General features: G+C 41.2%; 1 protein-coding gene and 1 long non-coding RNA gene across 2 annotated transcripts; both read right to left on the bottom strand.

Moving 5' to 3' along the window:
• Positions 1-1,489: 1,489 nt before the first annotated feature.
• LOC112283426 (uncharacterized) lies at positions 1,490-3,541 on the bottom strand. The gene is made up of 2 exons (XR_016503242.1): positions 2,544-3,541; positions 1,490-1,742 (listed from the first exon to the last, which is right to left on the bottom strand). It is a non-coding gene; the product is annotated as an uncharacterized LOC112283426 (long non-coding RNA).
• A 429-nt stretch (positions 3,542-3,970) lies between these two features.
• LOC112283796 (uncharacterized) lies at positions 3,971-13,674 on the bottom strand. The gene is given in 12 exon segments (XM_024522957.3): positions 3,971-4,430; positions 4,965-5,106; positions 5,108-5,410; positions 5,589-5,867; positions 6,067-6,401; positions 6,793-6,971; positions 7,201-7,469; positions 7,984-8,285; positions 8,577-8,919; positions 9,163-9,924; positions 10,673-11,254; positions 13,411-13,674. Coding segments are annotated over 8 exon segments (1,968 nt in total). The 5' UTR covers positions 8,812-8,919; positions 9,163-9,924; positions 10,673-11,254; positions 13,411-13,674; the 3' UTR covers positions 3,971-4,430; positions 4,965-5,040.
• Between the last annotated feature and the right edge of the window lie 4,153 nt (positions 13,675-17,827).

The following is a 17,827-nucleotide window of genomic DNA, read 5'->3' as shown; positions in this document are numbered from 1 at the left end:
TTCTAATTAATTAAAACACTATCATTATAAATTATATTTCAATAAAATTATTTTACAATAACTGATTTAATCTTATATTGATAAAAAAAATAAAAATAAATAAAAGAAGTTCTATCACAAGTATTTACATTTTTTTAGTTTTATTTTTAAATTTAAAATTTAAAAAAATTAAACTGTAAAAATAATTTATTATTTCTAATTAAAATCATTTGATTTAAAAATATTTAATTAAATATGATATCTTTTATAAATATTTTTTTATAATAACATAACATCTATTATAGTTTCTTTCATATAAATATATATATATATATATATATATTATATTTATTTTAAAATAAAACTAAAATAGATGTTATATAAAACTAAAATAGATGTTTTATTGTAGAAATCTATATTTAATAAAAAAATATTATGTTTAAATTTTTTTATTGTTTCTTATTCTAAAATAGATTTAAGAATATTAAAAACTTAAATTTGAGTTGGTAGTAGAATATACATGATTTAACAATTAGGCAAGTTCTTGCTTTAAATTATGTTCTTCAAACAACCACCATTAAAAAGATTATTAGAAACCATCTTAAGGACAATAATATTAATAAATAAGATTTATTTTAATTCCACTATTATTTTAATAACTATTAGTAAAAAATTATGTTCCCACTTGAAAATGAATGGTTTTTGGTTTTCTCACAAAGTCTTGCATGAATCAAAAAACATATTATGTTTTCTACAATATCCTTTGTGATATTATTAGAACTATTTTCTTCCCTCCTTGCCTTTTTTGTTCTATGAGGATTAATTTCTTCAAATAGAATTTATTATTTTGCAAGTCACCCACTAAATCCTAGAAGATTTTTGAAAACATATAATAACACAAATAAATTATGTAAAACAACATCACAGAAATATTAAAAAATATATAAAAAGAAATGATAAGATGGTTACACCATTAAAGAGAGTTTTATCAAAAATGATCTAAAACAATTTCTTTTTTCTTTTGTTAGGCCAAATTGTACAAAAATATCAATGGTTAATCAAATAATCAGTTTAAAACTCAAAATATAGTAAAATTTAAATTAAAAATCTTTCAATAAATTGATTGTAACATACGCTGTAAAAAAAAATCAAACAAAAAGAAAATAATTACTTCAATTAAACATTATCATTGTTGAGATTATTTAGTGTAGCTGTTTTTATTCTTTTATCATCTCAAATATTCATGCTATGCATAGGTGAATTAACTTTTACAAGCACATTAAAACTCGCAATTACTCAGTGACTAATAAGCATATAATATTGTAGATTGAAAATAATAATAATAATAATAATAATAATAATAAACACTAATTTCTTACAAATGAATTCACATTGATCAATCCCATTTAAAAATATATTTTAAAAAAAAAAACTCCACAAAATTCCGCATGGAATTTATGCCCATACAATATTCCCATTGGGCACGTTGTAACAATACATTCAACAACACTTAAAAAGAAATGTGGTTGCTTTCATTGATGGAACGAGTGTAACACTTCGACGCCGCTTGAACGAACAGAAGTCGCCACGGATGGACGAGAACGAGGGAGGCTACTTCTCATCCATCCATATATCCATCCACGTACCCGTCCGTCCGTCCGTTCGTCTATCCATCCATCCGTCCGTCCATGGAGGCGGTGGGCAGCCATGATGGGCAGCGGCACATGCGCCTCCTCGTCAGAACAAACTTGCTGCACGGGTGACTGTAAAGCAAGCAAGCAAACAGGACTTACTCACGCAGACAGACAGACAGACAGCCAGACGTGGGCTCAGCACTGGGAGTGAGGGAAGGAATGGAGGGAGGGACAGCAGCTGGCATTGCTCTGCAGAACGACAATTGAGGGACGAGAATGAGAGAGAGCCAAGCAAGAGAACAAGAGAAGCCAGCCAGATCAGGAAGTGAAGGAGGAAGAGGAAGAGGAAGAGGCGGGCGGGCGGGCGGGCGGGCGGTGCCTGGCTCCCTCTGGAGTAGTAGTACAACATCAAACACAACAACAGGTCTTTGTCGCACGCCAACCTCGCTCTCCCATCCATCAGGGGGTAGGGGGGAGGGCGAAATGGCTGCCTGGCACCATCACCCTCCCTACCCTCGTATGGGACAAAACGCTATCACCACAAGCAGGCACAGCAGGCTGCCCTCCCCCTCCCCCTCCCCCCATCATCCTCACCTCACCCCCAGTCATGAACCGTGGCTTCTTGGTAGAATGCCACTTTCTTCCGGAACCTGGAATGCTCGCCGTTGCTGAATTACATGTTTGGGTTTGAGAGCCTCATGAGGAAGAGTGCATGACTAACCTTGCACTGAACTGGGTTATTCTCCAAACCCTACATTGAAAATCCTAAACTGAAGTTTTGAATTGGAACCCTAGAAGGAGTGGTGAAGGGCAGGCCTCATTGTCATTGGGAGCAGGAGCAGGAGTAATCAGGAGAGGGCTGTAGTGAAGGGAATTTGGGCACAGAACTCTGGAGTCATGTGTGAGGAGAGTGGCGTGGAGTAGTAGTACCTGAGGCGTTGCCATCCAAAGTGTGTGGTGAGAGAGAGAGCCCGACATGTTCGGTTGTTGTGGTGGTGGTAGTATTCTGCACATTTTTTGCTGCCTGTGTGTATGGAATTTCAGGGGCCGAAAGCTGGACGGGGATGTTGACGCGGAGGTGCAGGACGACACACCACTGAATACAATTTGCCCCCGAGCTTGACATGAGTCACATTGAAGCAGACAGACTATCATGAGGATTTCTCCCGCTCTGTCCCCATGTGAGATAGTTTACACCTTGAATTCCAACTAACTTCTATCTCGCTGCCCCAGTACCTTCCGGTTGTACACCATGATCTGGCATTTTCCGCAGCTTGGAGCCTCTCACCCCCCAACAACAAAACAAAACAAATAAAATAAAATAAAACTAAGATAATGTGGCCTAAGCCTTGATGGATCTTTGTTGAATCTAAACAGCTTGTGTCACATGTCTTTACAAGGTTTTTTGAGTTTCGGTGGCTTCTGAAATAACTTTTGCTCCATGTTCAATATGCACACAAAAGAGATTTCTATGAGTTTGTGTGTCTGCAAATTCCATTATCATAAATTTTTGCGAATATTTATATGTTGGATTTATCAGGATTGAAATTAATAGATTTGACGAAGTCAGTATTTTTTGTTGATGCGTGATTGGAATAGTAATGGACACACTGATTCAATTTATGGAAAGCCTCTGTGAAATATTATTAAGGATTGTTGTGAAATTACAGTACACCTTGAAATCTTGTAATCTCAAGGTTGTGTTCTGAGTAATATGTTTTTTTTATCCTAAACATCAAATAATGATGATTTTTATTATGAAAGAACAAATGTATAAAGATTGGATTATCACTAAACCTGTCTCTGCAAATGTCTTTCAAATTTTAACATTTACAATCATCTGTATGCAAAGACCAAATTATTTAAAATACATCCATAAATCAACACAAAAATAAATAAATAAATAAATCATTAAATATAAATTTCATATTTCATGTTTGTGAATAAATATATAACTTTTATTATCATATAAACATGAAAATATTTTCAAAACACCATAATATTGGAATCATTCCACAAATTTTATGAAAAAAAGTACTTACACACTTTTCAAAATTACATCTGTTTGCATGGAGCCTTGGGAATCGAATGCGTGTGGTTGCACCGATCAATAGATTAACACATGATTGACCATGTAAGGATCAATTAACTCTCTATTGTGTTTGTATGGGATTTGAGATAAGAAATTGAGGCCACCAAGTCTTGGTACCAACAAAGGCCAAGGTTGACATAAGGCAGGCTTCAGAGTTTCTACACAGGATAAAATTCCAGCTCCTCAACATTGGTTCCCTCCATATGATTAGAAATCAAATTGCAACAGCATGGCTTGGCTGAACATTAATCGGCTTAGTCTGTAGTAGAACAGAAACAGCACCAACAGGTTTGCTCATTAAATAAATCAAGGTTTTGATAATAGATTCGAGGTAAAAGAGGCCACTACGAACAGCTTGTTCGAAGGTTCACGAGCAATCGTCGACACCAACGATAGCCTCCGCTCCATAACCCCTCCAACATAAATAAAAGAAGCAAAAACTGATGGTTCTTAAGAGTCGTCTATATCTAGAACCAACTTTGCACTCTCAAGACAGCAAGCTAGCATAGGGGTAAGACGGTAACAAAATTCCTACCCCTAAATAATGTGTACATGCTTTTTGTTCCAGATGGAAACAGCGAGGACTGAGGTTCGCTGTCCCCTACGACTGGGAGCAAGAGTACATCATTTGCAAAACTGTTGCAAGTCCCTTTTAATCGCAGATGGGTCACTTGCGTGGGAGGGTCAGCAGTCACGCCATGGTCTCATAAGAGAAATTTCCTGATCTGCAAAACGGTTTCAATGAGACCAACAGACTTATTAATTGTTTGCTAAATTTATAACAATTAATCTTCAACACAAAAATTTCATTAATTGACCAAGGTGAAGGGATCATTCCGATAATTTCCAAAATCCAATGTCGCAAGACGTCACAAGAAAAACCACAATCATAAAGAATTTTGAGTCTGATGTTTTTCATGTAATTCGTCTCGTTAAATGATAGAAATGCAATGTTATCAGCAGATCCCACTCAGTTGAGCAAAAAATAAAATTCATTTTTTCCTGTAGGCTATTAAAATATCCCTATATCTTCAATTTGTGTTGGTTCGGTTAGAGACTTATCTGATTCGCAACAAGTGTTAAACCCAAATCCCACGTGGATGTCAGGGAAAATACATTCTTTGAACAATTTTCCATTCATACTTAAGGAAAAAGCTGTGGCACAGAAGGGGAAGTGCATAAGGGAAGCAACGAGAACATAGGAGCGGAGAGCATACCAGATACAAAAAATTCATGGATATGTTTGTGTTGCAGCTTACAAAAGAGTGTGACGCGAGTTAAAGATGGATGATGGGCCACTGGCGTATGGTCTCAATGCCTGAAGCTCAGGATATTTCATATCGGGGCTATCCACTGTGCTGCCTCCCCCACGACTAGTGTTGTCGCCTCCTGAGTCAGCTTCTGTAACTGTGTTATGCTGCTGCATGAATTCCATTGGCGTGTGGCTGCCTTGTACAGTTTGGTTGCATCCACCATTGCCAGGATGTCCACAACCTTGATTGGGCTGATCAATTAACGACATAATTTGATGTCCAGACTCTAGCTGACCGTTCCCAGATAAATTGTTCAATGCGGATGTTCCATAAGGGTTAGACCCAGTTCGAGGGGCCTGTCCTGCCATACTTCCAAGCATCCACTCGGGACTGGCTATATCACGAGGTATCAAATTTTGGCTGGATGGAGAGAAAGCCTGAACATCATGCTCCTGCAACATACCTTCCAGTTAGCTTTCAGATGAAAAAGGTTCTCGATTTTATGATGCCAAAAGCATCCTAAAATATGGTGCATCTTTGTTCTCATTTTCCTTTCGGTAAGCACGATGATACGAATTAGCACGAAGCTTTTACTTTAGTTTGTGCATTATTTGTCGAAGTATCTTCTACCTGGGTGTTGGAGGAATTTGCTGAAGCTGAAGTAATACCAGACTTTGAATCATTGGACATGAGGTGCTGAAGATTCATCGCACTTTGCCTTCCAACCACGTGGGTCAAATCCGACCTTGGATTTAGGGGCCTCAACCAAGAAACCGGAGACTCCAATCCGTTATAAATCTGACCAGGAATTGTCTGGCTCCGTCCTCCACCTTGATGGCTCAGACCCAACTGACCTCCGAGGGATGAGAGAGAGAGATTTGGACCGGTCTTCCCAGTGCTGCTGCCGGTCTGTAGGCACAATCCAACTTCGTCAATCACTGCCAAATGGTATTACACGCCAATTCGAGGAAGTAGTGCTATTGCTGTGACAGAAATGCTTAGGTGCATTCATGACGACTGCATCCAGTGGTGATATTCTCAAATTTTTCACTACCAGGGAATGCCCGATTTGCAAAAGCATTCAACAGCATTCTAGGCTACATCTCACCTGTACGTGCAAATGTTGCTGATAGATGGAATGGTCATGACCGTGATTACCCGTGCCTCCTATCATTGTCATCTGCCGCTTGGCATTTTGGAGCATGAGGGGGACTGATGACATAGCAGAGAGCAAGGAATCTGAACCCGTCATAGCTTGAGAGGTCATCTGCATTTCAGAATGGGACGAATGCTGGTCGTCACAAGGTGCTCTTCCATATCCTTGACTAGAAGATCGCAAGTGCAAGTTATTACCAGCAGAGCCTGGCTTTTCATCAGAGTCTTCTAATGACACTGAGCTCGGTGAACTTCTACTCTTTAAAGGTATAATCAACGATTTTGAATCTGCAAATAAGCAGCACCCAAATTAAGTCAGAAGCCAACATTTTTGGGGAAAATGCAACCGAAGCACAAAAGATGAAATTATTCACAATTCTAGTTCCAGTAGTATTTATTATTGGACTGGTCCATCCATGCATGAAAGTATATTACATGTACTTCGAATGTTTGTCTTTATCGCCCCCCATATCAACAACATACAATGACGGTATGACCTGTTTCTAACCACTGGATGATATCAACGTCAACAACAGCCAGTAGTTTTATGGAAACAGGTTCACATATCCGAATAGAATCGAACAGTCGTAATTATCATGATAAATACAACCTCTTCGTAAAGAACATCACTCATGATCATATTCCATGTTCATGTAGAACGCATTACTTATTCACTCACCATTGGCATGGTTGCTACCTGAGAGATTGTCTTCTCCGTTCTTGATTCCAATACATTCAGCCGATGTTCCTCCAGGCGCAGATGCATACGGTTGTGGCTTTCTCCGCCGCCTGTTGTGGTCAGCGAGGCGCTTTCTGCAACTTCGTTTACCATCATCGAATTCTCCAAGCGAGTGGAATCTGAGCGATGCAGAAATCATCAAAAGAGGATTTCGTTACAATCGAGGCCAACAAAACTTCTTGTAGTCCGTTCTTCCAAGCATTTATGACAGAAGACCAAGCTTCATAATGTTCCAAGAGGACTAATGTGCCATATTTAGTTACTCACCTATTATTGATTAAGTGGCCAGGTGATGTTACAGATCCTGGAACTTGGAAACATTGAGAGTTTGCACGAATTATGGCATACCTGCTGCATTGTTGGCAAAACCTTTGAGTTTGGCCGCCAGCTACAACATTCGGCGCTTTTGAGTGAAGCTCACAAACTTTGTGGCGACGATGGTACTGTTTAGCTGTGCTGAGGTCGGATTTGCAACCTTCTGCTTGACACAAAGGGATATGAGGTCCAGGTGATCCGGCGCGATGTCGCTTTACCAGCCGATTAGTAGTGGTGTCTTCGGTGGAGAAGTACGTTCGCACGCCGAGGTTGAGCCCGATACGGGCATGCCCATCGTTGACCTTCGCAAAATACACTATTCGTTACTTTACAGATTTTTATATTTCACGGATATACACGGAAGGAATCCATGATATCAAATACTCATTCAATCCATTAGTTATAAAAAAGTAAAAATGAAAATAAAAATGAAAAATAAAACATACAATATTCATACATGCTGCATCAGTAATACACATCTAAATTGCATCAAAACGTTGCCGAAACGGAATATGCTCTCTTCTATACTTCAGATTCTTTTTTTCTTTTCTTTCCTTTTTTGTTGAATCTGTTAAAAGTATCATTCTTATCCGGTATTCTGTTACTTCAGGAACGTCCCAATAAAAACATCATTTCTGCCTTTAGGTCTTCTTGAAAGTCAATGTACACCTGACTACGATACCTGGACCGTTATTCTAACCCGTCCATCAAGGCAGGGGAAAGGATTGTAGTTTAAAAGAACAATAGCACTGTATCATGCTGTAATATATTTCATTTTAGTAATACCGTTAATTGCAGTATTCTGCACTGCAGTACCTCTTCTCTTTTGACATGATGATTGTGCATTCCAGCTGCAATAAACTCCCGTCGACGTTGATCATAACTGCGTATATCATTGTCAAGGCTTGAGCCACTCGTCGCTGCTAAGCCCGGAATACCAGATGGTCCTAGGGCACTATGGATGTTTGATGTCGAAAGCTGACCAGGTCCGTCTAAAGATCCATAGTGTCGGATCCCTGCAGAGCTGAAAATACCCATGGGGTTCTGTGTAAAGTTGGATGGTAGGCCGGCGGACAGCATGTTCATATTGTACGTAGTTCGGAAGCTAGACATTGTGCCTGTCAATCATAACCAGATGTGGCAGTTGGATGGTTCTTTAGTCCCTGACATCGAAAGTATCTCAAAAGATTCTGACTGTAATTCTAACTCATTAACACAACGTGGAATAAGAATTGAACATACACTTTTCTAGAAAGACACTTTAAGTGCCCAAAACCGAATAAGGTAATCATGTAAAAGCTCTCTAATTTCGCTCTTTTCTGCACAAGCACGATTTCGGAACCATAACGTGAAGGTTTAGTTCATGCACTCAGTTAGGATCAGTCGGGAAGAAGTTCGTCCAGGTTTACCTCCAGATATATGGTTTTTCAAGCAATCTCCGTCATGACTGCCGTCATCAGCTGACCCTCCACTCCCAGGGTGTTGTGCAAGAATCATTGGATCCCACTCCCACTCCTGGCGGTTAGCACTATTGTACGGGCGCGAGGCCTGATCAAAAGTGCTAACTGCGCCTGGGTTGTCCCAATTCTCTGTTGACCAGCTGAGGTCCCCTTGCTGCTCGTTGGTGTGTGTAGAAGAGTTCATTTCATACACCGCACTGGGAGAATAAAATACAGGTGCCTTCTTGAAAGCAAGAGACAGCTGATTGACAAGTTTGAGTGACAGAGGAGAGAGAACACGCCAAGTCCAGGCCTAGAATCACGTTGAAGTTAATGCTTAGATGATTATCTGAGAAGGTCAGTGTAACAGGTGAAATTGCTGCAGATTTGAATTGTCTCAATTACAGCCTAAAATGGTAAGGATGAATCTAAGAACAAACTACACTGGCTTTGAGTTTGACCCGTCACGTATAAGATCAAGGTCATCTACAACCACAACTACTTTAGGGCTACTCCAAAAAATGAGTCAATGATGAAGATTATATGTGGAGCATACCTTTTGTCGCTTCCAGGCGACGCTTGATGCAGATGCTGCCTTGGTGCCGGAGGAATCCAGGGGATGTCCGACTCTAAGAGACCTTACATGCGACTGGGTTGTTCCAGTATGAGACAATGAACCTTTACTTAATACAGGTCCAACTAAATTCAGCTCTTAATGCCGACGTCACCCAAAGATGTCCGGCAAACTGCTTGTAGAATCGTTCATTAAAGGACGAAAGTTGCGGCTACCCCACCTCTATAGTCGACACTTTCAGATTGCAGCATTTAGACCAAGCACAGGCTTACAGTGGAAATGGTTTCCACTGTATATGCACAACTTCTTAATGCAGGAGCACCAAACTTGATGACTTCGTTACCCACCTGTCTGAGTTAGAATCAACTGCTACGAAGTATCCTCTTCATCATCTGGGGATTGGCTTCTTGAATCATAAATTATTTACGATCTTTCCGGTCGAGATTCTTATCCAGACATCAAAAACCGATTCTACAGGTCTGATGGGGCTGGCTTCTGCACTATATTTAAAATTTCAGCTGGAAACAAAAGGAGCGAACAAGAATGCTGCTAGCCACCAGAAAGGGCTAGCTTATTGCACCAAGAGAGGACTTGCTAGTCCGTTGCATTAGTGTGCCCACTGCATAGGCATTAATCGCACTTCACCACACAGCGCGGAATCATTCATTCTCGAATGCATTGGAGCCAGTCCAGTAAATGCTCTCTTTTCCTACGCAAGCCGACAGGAAGTCTCCGTGGCCACACCTGCCACCATCAACAAAAGGCTGCAACTGATAAGCTTAGTATTAATTCAACTGCGATATTGATCTTTGCAGGATAGGAATCCCCGAGGACATAGTTAACAAACTTAGTAATGAAGAGGAGAAACAAATGTAACAAAGCATTCAAGGGCTCAAACGCCGATTCATCTGGTCTGCATGATACGAGATGATTCTAAGCTGGCAAAGCTCATATGTATGTATTCCAAAGCATTAATCTTATAAAGAGAACTAAGATTATGGTGCTGCACAGATTTTCAAACATTCAAAACTAGAGTCTCTTAGTCTATTGTATTCGCCCAACTACAACTCTTTTAGCACCTATTCATGTTTTTCCGCAGATCCAATGAAGTGCAGCCATTCAAAAATCTAGTGAAATCTCTGCGTTCACACAAGCCATTTCACGTGCACTCTAAAGCAATACATTACTGATCCTATTGCAGCAGAGTTTGTCATCTAGGTCATTTCAACGAGTACTTCGCGAGGCAAACGCAGTTATTAAACTGCTAAAATTCCTATTATGGTCAGTATTGCGCTGTTTTAAAAGATCATTCTTTCATGCCTGTATGTGAGTTGATCGCTACGTGGGATTAGGTTTGCTCTCACTATGCATCACTAAAATTCTGCGTCGCTGTTCAAGCTTCATTAGCAGGAATAAGAAAAGTACTGCAAAACCCTCTTACCCCCTCCCTCAAAAAAAAGGAATTTTACAACTAAATACTTTTCCAACTTACCTGCTCAGGCAGTCTGCGGTCCGGAACTCAGGGGGAATTGTTGGGGAGGTCCTTAAGCTGGGACTACAGTTTGGGGAAGAATTGTGAACACCCGCAGCAACTGGTTGAGCAGATATCAGAAGTTTGTATGAGAAACACGTACTCATATTCCACAATTACATATTAGAATGTGATCGTTGTTCGCTCATGTAATTGGTGAATGAGAAGATAAAAGTTTGTTGTCCGCCCTCACGGACTCCTGATCCTCACTTAAGAAAGTTAATAAACTCATATCCCTAGCGGCGTCTTCTTTCCTTCTCGTTGCAGCACCACACTGGAAAGTCTCCTAATCTCGTCTCTGCTTTAGCGTCCTGCATTTGTTCTCCACAAGAAGATGATAATTTTGAAACTACAATTGACTTTTGATGATATTCTAACGAATTGCCGAGAACGTGAGAGCCTTTTTCTTCTGATGATGCTGAAGTATTTTACCACCACTTGCAGCTATCGTTCGCTGTATGTCTAACGGAGGTGATGACCCAGTCTACCCTTCATGCGCAGACTTTGTGAACCCCTCCACTATTTGTGGTCATCTCGAATCATCTGTTGTTCCAGGAAATCACAAGGAAAAGCACCAAAATATTAGTCCCTTCAGAAAATTATCGAGTAATCTGTTCGTTAGATCAACATTAATGACCGTCACTGAGTACGTATTACTTTAAAGTCCTCTGACTAATCCGCAGTGTCTTCACCCTTCCTTCGCGCTTTCCACTCTAAACACTGCTCTCATCTGATCCTCTCCGATTACTCTCTCATTCCCCTCCTTCACATTCCCATCTGGCTCTAGCACATACGTGCTTCTGGAAAACCCTGGGAGTCACCTTCCCAGTTGATTGGCACAGCTGCGAGGGAGTGAACTCTAGTGAAAATTGATCTGAACAACAGTACCTAAGGAGTAATTTCGATTTGTCGACAATCCACAACCTTACTGTAATCTCAATTACCTTGACCTCTTAAGTTAAAAACTATGTGGTAAATGCTCAAGTACTACACTGGCGACACAAGTACTTACTACGAACTATGGAAACGACGAGATTAAGCCGACCAGAGCTTTCCAAAACCGAAAGTGGACCAGAATCTCTGAGCTCTCCGACATCGTCTTCAAAAGGTGCTAGCCTGCTGTCACGGTAAATCGTACAAATATAAGGTTAATACATAACTGACTGAATCAGTGTCACCGAGCATGATATTCGAACTGTGATTTTAGACCGTCCTTACTGTCGAAGTTACAATCGCTACAAAGTATGCGTCGAGGTTACGAAACGTTTTGAATATGATCGCTCAAACTTCATTAATTGTCGACTGAGTTAGTATCATATCTTCCACCTATACTGATTGTTGACCGCTACCTTCTCCCGAACTGTCTTGCGTCAACGAAAACATTGAAAAAGTCTCGTGCATTTTCTGCTGGGCAAGATTTCTCATGCTAGTCGATGAGAGACTGAAATCTTTCCATTCCATTGCACGGGGTGCCTACCTCTCCTAACTCGTTCAACCAGTCACACTGAGTTAGACATGATTGTTCTCCAACGATAACACGCTATGAATGACCTTCGTTTGTGCTTTTCCACCATTCACAGCAAAGCTCGAATATCCTTGTGCGTTATTTCACAGAGGACAGCAAGATTCGTTGATCGTTCTTCCAGGATACTTACCTTGTCAATCGAAACTTTCCGTTACTACGTACGTGTTATTTACAATTTGAAGATCGTTTCGTCCTCCTGGACTGACTCCGGGCGCTCAACGTGACTTGTAAGGCGAGGTAGAAAGTGTCGGCCCTCTACGCTGTAACAATATTCTTCCTTGCAACCCTTCGCTCATAACCGACCTGATCACAAATTGCGACCTACCCGCGCTGCACTTTCGCAGCTTCCCTTCTCTCGAAACTTCCTCCATGGATAACACCTCCATGCAGGCCCTTATTTTACAGGATTCTACGACAAGTATGCTTACACGGAAGGGCTCGCACGAAGCCAAACTCTCCATTACATCTGCATAGTGACCTTAGATGAAATCTACAGCCACTACAGCAGCTTCAGTGCAGTCAATTCTGCACCGGTAAATGATAAAGCCGAATTACTAACTTCAGTATGTAACCGACGTGAAATGCTTGACGAATATTTCGGAAGCCTTATTTTCGGTGTTCTAGCAACCTGAACAATCTTCCTCCTTTAAGGAACATCCACCAGCTTGCAAACACAGAAATATACCTCGAATTTAGCCTATGTAGAAATTTCTGACAACCCTCAGCTTCCACGAGGCTTGCTCAACATAAGCTTGTCAAATATGACAAGAACAAGCAGCACAATGTCAAGGCCGCATACAGCACCTAACTCGGGCGAGTTCAGATAAGTTCTCACTCAACCAGACACCTCAAACCAGTCCCGTAAACAACACTCATCTTGTGCGCAACTTTTCGAGCGATCTCGACCTTCGTTCTCGGACGACTTAATTTCGTCACCTGCAAGTTCCCTCATCTCCACCTTTCTGCACTGAATGCTCTATAGCCCATGCAAGCGCTCTCACGCTCCCTCCTTCCCCTCAAATACTCATCCAATCCAACCAGACGCAACCTTCCTCTATTGATCACCGAAGACGCAATGATCCTCCTTGTACCATACACTTTTCGCCCCGCCCCGCCCCTCTCACCTTCACCACCCCGTCCTTCGTCCACCAAAATCCCACTGAGAGAGTAGTACCTCTGATGCAAGCTCCCAGCTTGTCAGACACACGTCAAAGCTGCTGCACTGTTGCCAGTATCCCACCACCACGGTTGATCCTTTCTCAAGAGTAATTCAAACCCCTAGGTCATCACTAGTCATCAGACTAGATATTTCCTCTCTCACCTCAACCTCTCGCGCGCTCTCTCTCTCTCTCACACACAAACACACGCACTTATACAACACCTTGCAACACCACCACCTCTCCTGCCCCGATCGAAGCTGGACCAACCCCCTCACCCTCCTCACCTGCCAATGTGCGCGTGCGCAAAGGGAAGGAGCAACATATATGGCGCAAGTAACTGTGTCCCTCGACTCTCTCTCGCGCCCCCGCACTGATCTCTGCCCCCGCTACGCAACAACAACATGGCAACACACCGGGCCTCCAAAAACCATACAATAAACAACAAACAACGCTAAGGAAACAGTGGAATGGAGTGTGGGGCCGGTGCTCTCGTCCCGTTCCGGTCCTGTCCTGTCCGGGCTGCCTGCCTGCAATGCTGCTGCTGCTCCTTCTTACACCATCACTCTAGCTAGGCTAGGCTATCCTACGCTGGTCGGAACGCCCTAACACAGCTCGCCCATTGGCTCAGTCCCTTATTCTCTCCCCCCCCCCTCCCGGCTCTCTCGCTCCTTTCCCTTCCTTGCCTTCCTACCTCTGTCTGTCTGGCCTACTGTACTTCCCTCCCTCCCTCCCTGTTTGGCCTTTTAGTCCCTTGCTTCATATCCGGGACGTTCATTTAACATGTTACTGCGAGGGGCAGTCGCGGTAAAATTGACCAAATATCCGAGGGACCACGCTGTGAAGAAGAAACCACCACGGACCCTCCCCCCCCTCATCACCCCGCCCAGCCCAGCCCCCCGTTGGTTAGCTAGTTGGTTGGTTGGTTGGTTGGTCCTTCCTTCCTTCCTTCCTTCCTTCCTTCCTCCCCCCCCCCCCCCTCTCACGACGGGGGGGAGGTGACTGCCTGACTGTTCTGTTCTCCTCTTCTCTTCTCTCTCCTCTTTTCTATTCACTTTCACTCGCTCGCTCTCTCTCTCTCTCTCACTCTCTCTCGCTAAGACTGACTGGACTGGACTGACTGTCTAAGAGTGTACTCTGGCAAACGGCAACCCACCTAAGCCTCTCTCTGCCTGCAACTGCGTTCCCCGCAATCGCGCCTCTTGTTCGGCATCCCCATCCCCATCCCCCGGGGCCAAGCCCACTCCTCCACTCATGAGCTGCCATGCCCTCCCCCCCTCCCTGGTCCTCCGCTGCTGCTGCTGTGAGTAAGTAAGTGATACAGTAAGTGAGTGAGAAAGTGAGAAAGTAAGTGAGTAATCAAGACTGATCTTCTGTTGAGATCCTCCCTCCCTCCCTCCCTTTCCTTCCTTCCCTTTCCCCTTTCCCTTCGCTCGCTCCTGGTGTTTCAGCAAACCATTCAACCTGCAGAGCAAAGCAGTGCTCCCGCAGTCCTCCCCCCCAACCACACCATCGCACCTGGGATCATCTGCTCCCTCCCTCCCTCCTTCCTCATCATCAACCTCGCTGCTGCATCGAAGCACTCTCACTCACTCGCTCTCTCTCTTCACCGCGCCCCGTATTTCCACTGCGTGATTTCAGCCTTCAGCTTCCGATTCATCCTTCCGTGGCTGGCTGGTTAGAAAATTCCATTCAAGCAACATGTTTTCACTTAAAATATATATATATATATATATATATATAAACATACATGTATAGAGACTTCTAGAATATATGATGTGATTCTTAATTCACATGAATGAGCTTTATCATATACAATGTGTCACTAATCGGCTCTTGTGCATTCATGTAACAATGATAATCTATGATGAAGTAATTCACATTAGATGACATCTATCAGTTTTTTGTTGATAAATGCTGACCAAGTGAAAATCAAGTTAAAAATCACATCATTAGAATTGTAATAGACTTTTAGTCTTAAAATCCAAATCATCCCATGAATTTATTTTCTTAACATGAATTTTGTATGCAAACACAATAACAAAAATACAATATTGAGAGACATATGATATTAGATGAGATTTAAAACTGTCAGAACACACAGCAAGACTTTTGAATACTAAGGTAAGAGTCAAGGATTTGTGCTTTTTGCAATTTTCAGCTTTGGAAAATCAGTTTTATAAGTTTTACTTTTTGAATTTTGTAAAGGATTCTGGAAACAAATTCAGGAAATTAAGTTTATACCAGGCAAGCCATAAAGTTTTCTTATTTTTCTTTTTCCAAAACCATTGACATTTTCAAATGAAAGAACATTGTTTTTTTCCATTTCACACTTTCAACCAACTACACAATAAATAAATAAAATTTTAAATTTTGCACAAGGCAAAGGATTTTCAAGCAATTCCTTGCCAACAGACTTCAACTACTGACCACATGTGAATGAACAAGTATGCATGTGTGTGAGATGGATCAGTTCAATCTGGCAATGCTGATCTAGGCATGACATATGCTCTATAAATTAATTGCAATACAGGATACCAAGAGGTTGAAATATTCCAAAATAAACAAATAAATAAACAAAAACAAACTAACTATTGAATAAATAAATAAAAATAACTACATATGTTTATTCTTCTTTCATTTTTATTAACTTTACATATCTGTATGTGTGTAATTCAGATATGTTCTCAGAAATCTTATTTTATTGTATTCTCATTCTGCATTACAGTGGCATAACTTGTCATTCTTTCCTTTTCTTTTAATATTTACATTTCCTTTTTTATTGGGTCGTTCTTGTTATTTGCAGCACCATTATTGCTCAATGAAAGGAGAAACAAGAATCAGAAGGATGGATACTCTGGAAAAAGGAAAAGGAAAATAAAATAAAACAAAATAAAAACTACAGAGACATAGAAAGAGAATGTGTGTGATGGGATGGCACTCAGCCAGCAAGCCCATATAATCCTCTTGCAATTACACACACACACACATACACATATATATAAATATATATATATATATATATATATATTCCCTCCTAACTAACTCTAATACCATGGCAAGTCTAATCCCAACTTCTGGTCTCAAGGACTCTCATCACCACCTTTGAAATGGGCAAGCCATACCACCAATCTGATTTTGCCAACATGGGTGCATTCCCTGCTTGACCACAGGCCCGCATGAAGTTAGGTCATAGCAGTTTTCCCTTTGTATTTTGTTCAATCTGATCTAATCTTTGCTTTGCATTCTTTCCTGCAATTACTCCTCCTCTAGTAACTTCTTCAATGCACTGGTGCATCATCTCTAAATCATACAGTCTCCACAACCAAGATCCTGAAGCTGCACATAATCTCAGGGATGGGTCAGACTCAGAGACACACTGAGACTGGGGTGGGGGGAGAGCAACATGGATTCTGTTTTGGGAGCCAAATACGAGAATGAGAACATGTATTCAAAGGGAAAGGCAGGCAGACACAGCCTCTCTCTCTCTCTCTCTCATTCTCACTCACTCATTCAGTGCAAAAAGTAAGAGGAGGAGCTTCCTTCCTGAAATCTCTGCCAATAAAAAAGAGCACAAGAGTTGCTTTAAGAACAAGGACAAAGGGATGGTAATGTCTCTCTGTGTGTATGTGTGTGTGTGTATGTGAATCTGTCTGTCTGGGGGGTGGGGGGGGGGGGACTTTTCTTCTGCCTTTCTTCCCTTTTGCATTCATTTAGGGTTTTCCCTGTCAAATGGCCCACAACTCTGCTGCTTTGACTGCAACAGGGTCCTTGGACAAAAACTGACGCACCTTCTTGACGTGGCACACTCTTGTGGTTGTGGGTCTCTGGCTCCTGAATTCTGCTCTTGCAGGAGAGAGTATTTCCACACAGAGGGGAGGGGAGGGGAGGGGAGGGGGTGCTAATGGGGCCAAGCCTTTGATGTGGCAAGTGTTACATGTGGCTGCCAAAGTAGTGTCACACCATCCCTTTTTTCTGACTTTATTTATGTATTCATTTATTTGTATGTGATGTTTGTGTAACTGAATAAGCAGAAAAATCTAGAATGACTTTGTGAGCATAGCTTTTAAATTATATTAAAAAATAAAACTAAAAAGTGTTTCATTTTTTAAAAATAAATATAGATTTCAGTGAGGAGATAAAATTGAAAATTGTTTTTACTTAATAATGTTGTGTATGTATATGTTTTAAATCCATGCCCTAAATAATTGTTTGATAACACTATTCTACTTAACCTCATCTTTGAAACATAATCAGGTATATATACATGCATGTGTATAGTTCTTGAAACATTGACAAAGGTACCCACACAACACATGTGAATACAGCAAAAAAAACAAAAAAACAAAAAAAACAAATTAGACATATTTGGTGAGATTTAAAAATTTTCAGCATGCCTATCATTTTTCAGAAAATTCAACTATTTATAATAAA

The sequence above is a fragment of the Physcomitrium patens genome, chromosome 6 (genome assembly GCF_059467195.1).
Source record: "Physcomitrium patens ecotype Gransden chromosome 6, ASM5946719v1, whole genome shotgun sequence".
Taxonomy (NCBI): domain Eukaryota; kingdom Viridiplantae; phylum Streptophyta; class Bryopsida; order Funariales; family Funariaceae; genus Physcomitrium; species Physcomitrium patens.
Note: the sequence above shows the minus strand (reverse complement) of the source record. Positions and strands in the feature narration are given on the sequence as shown.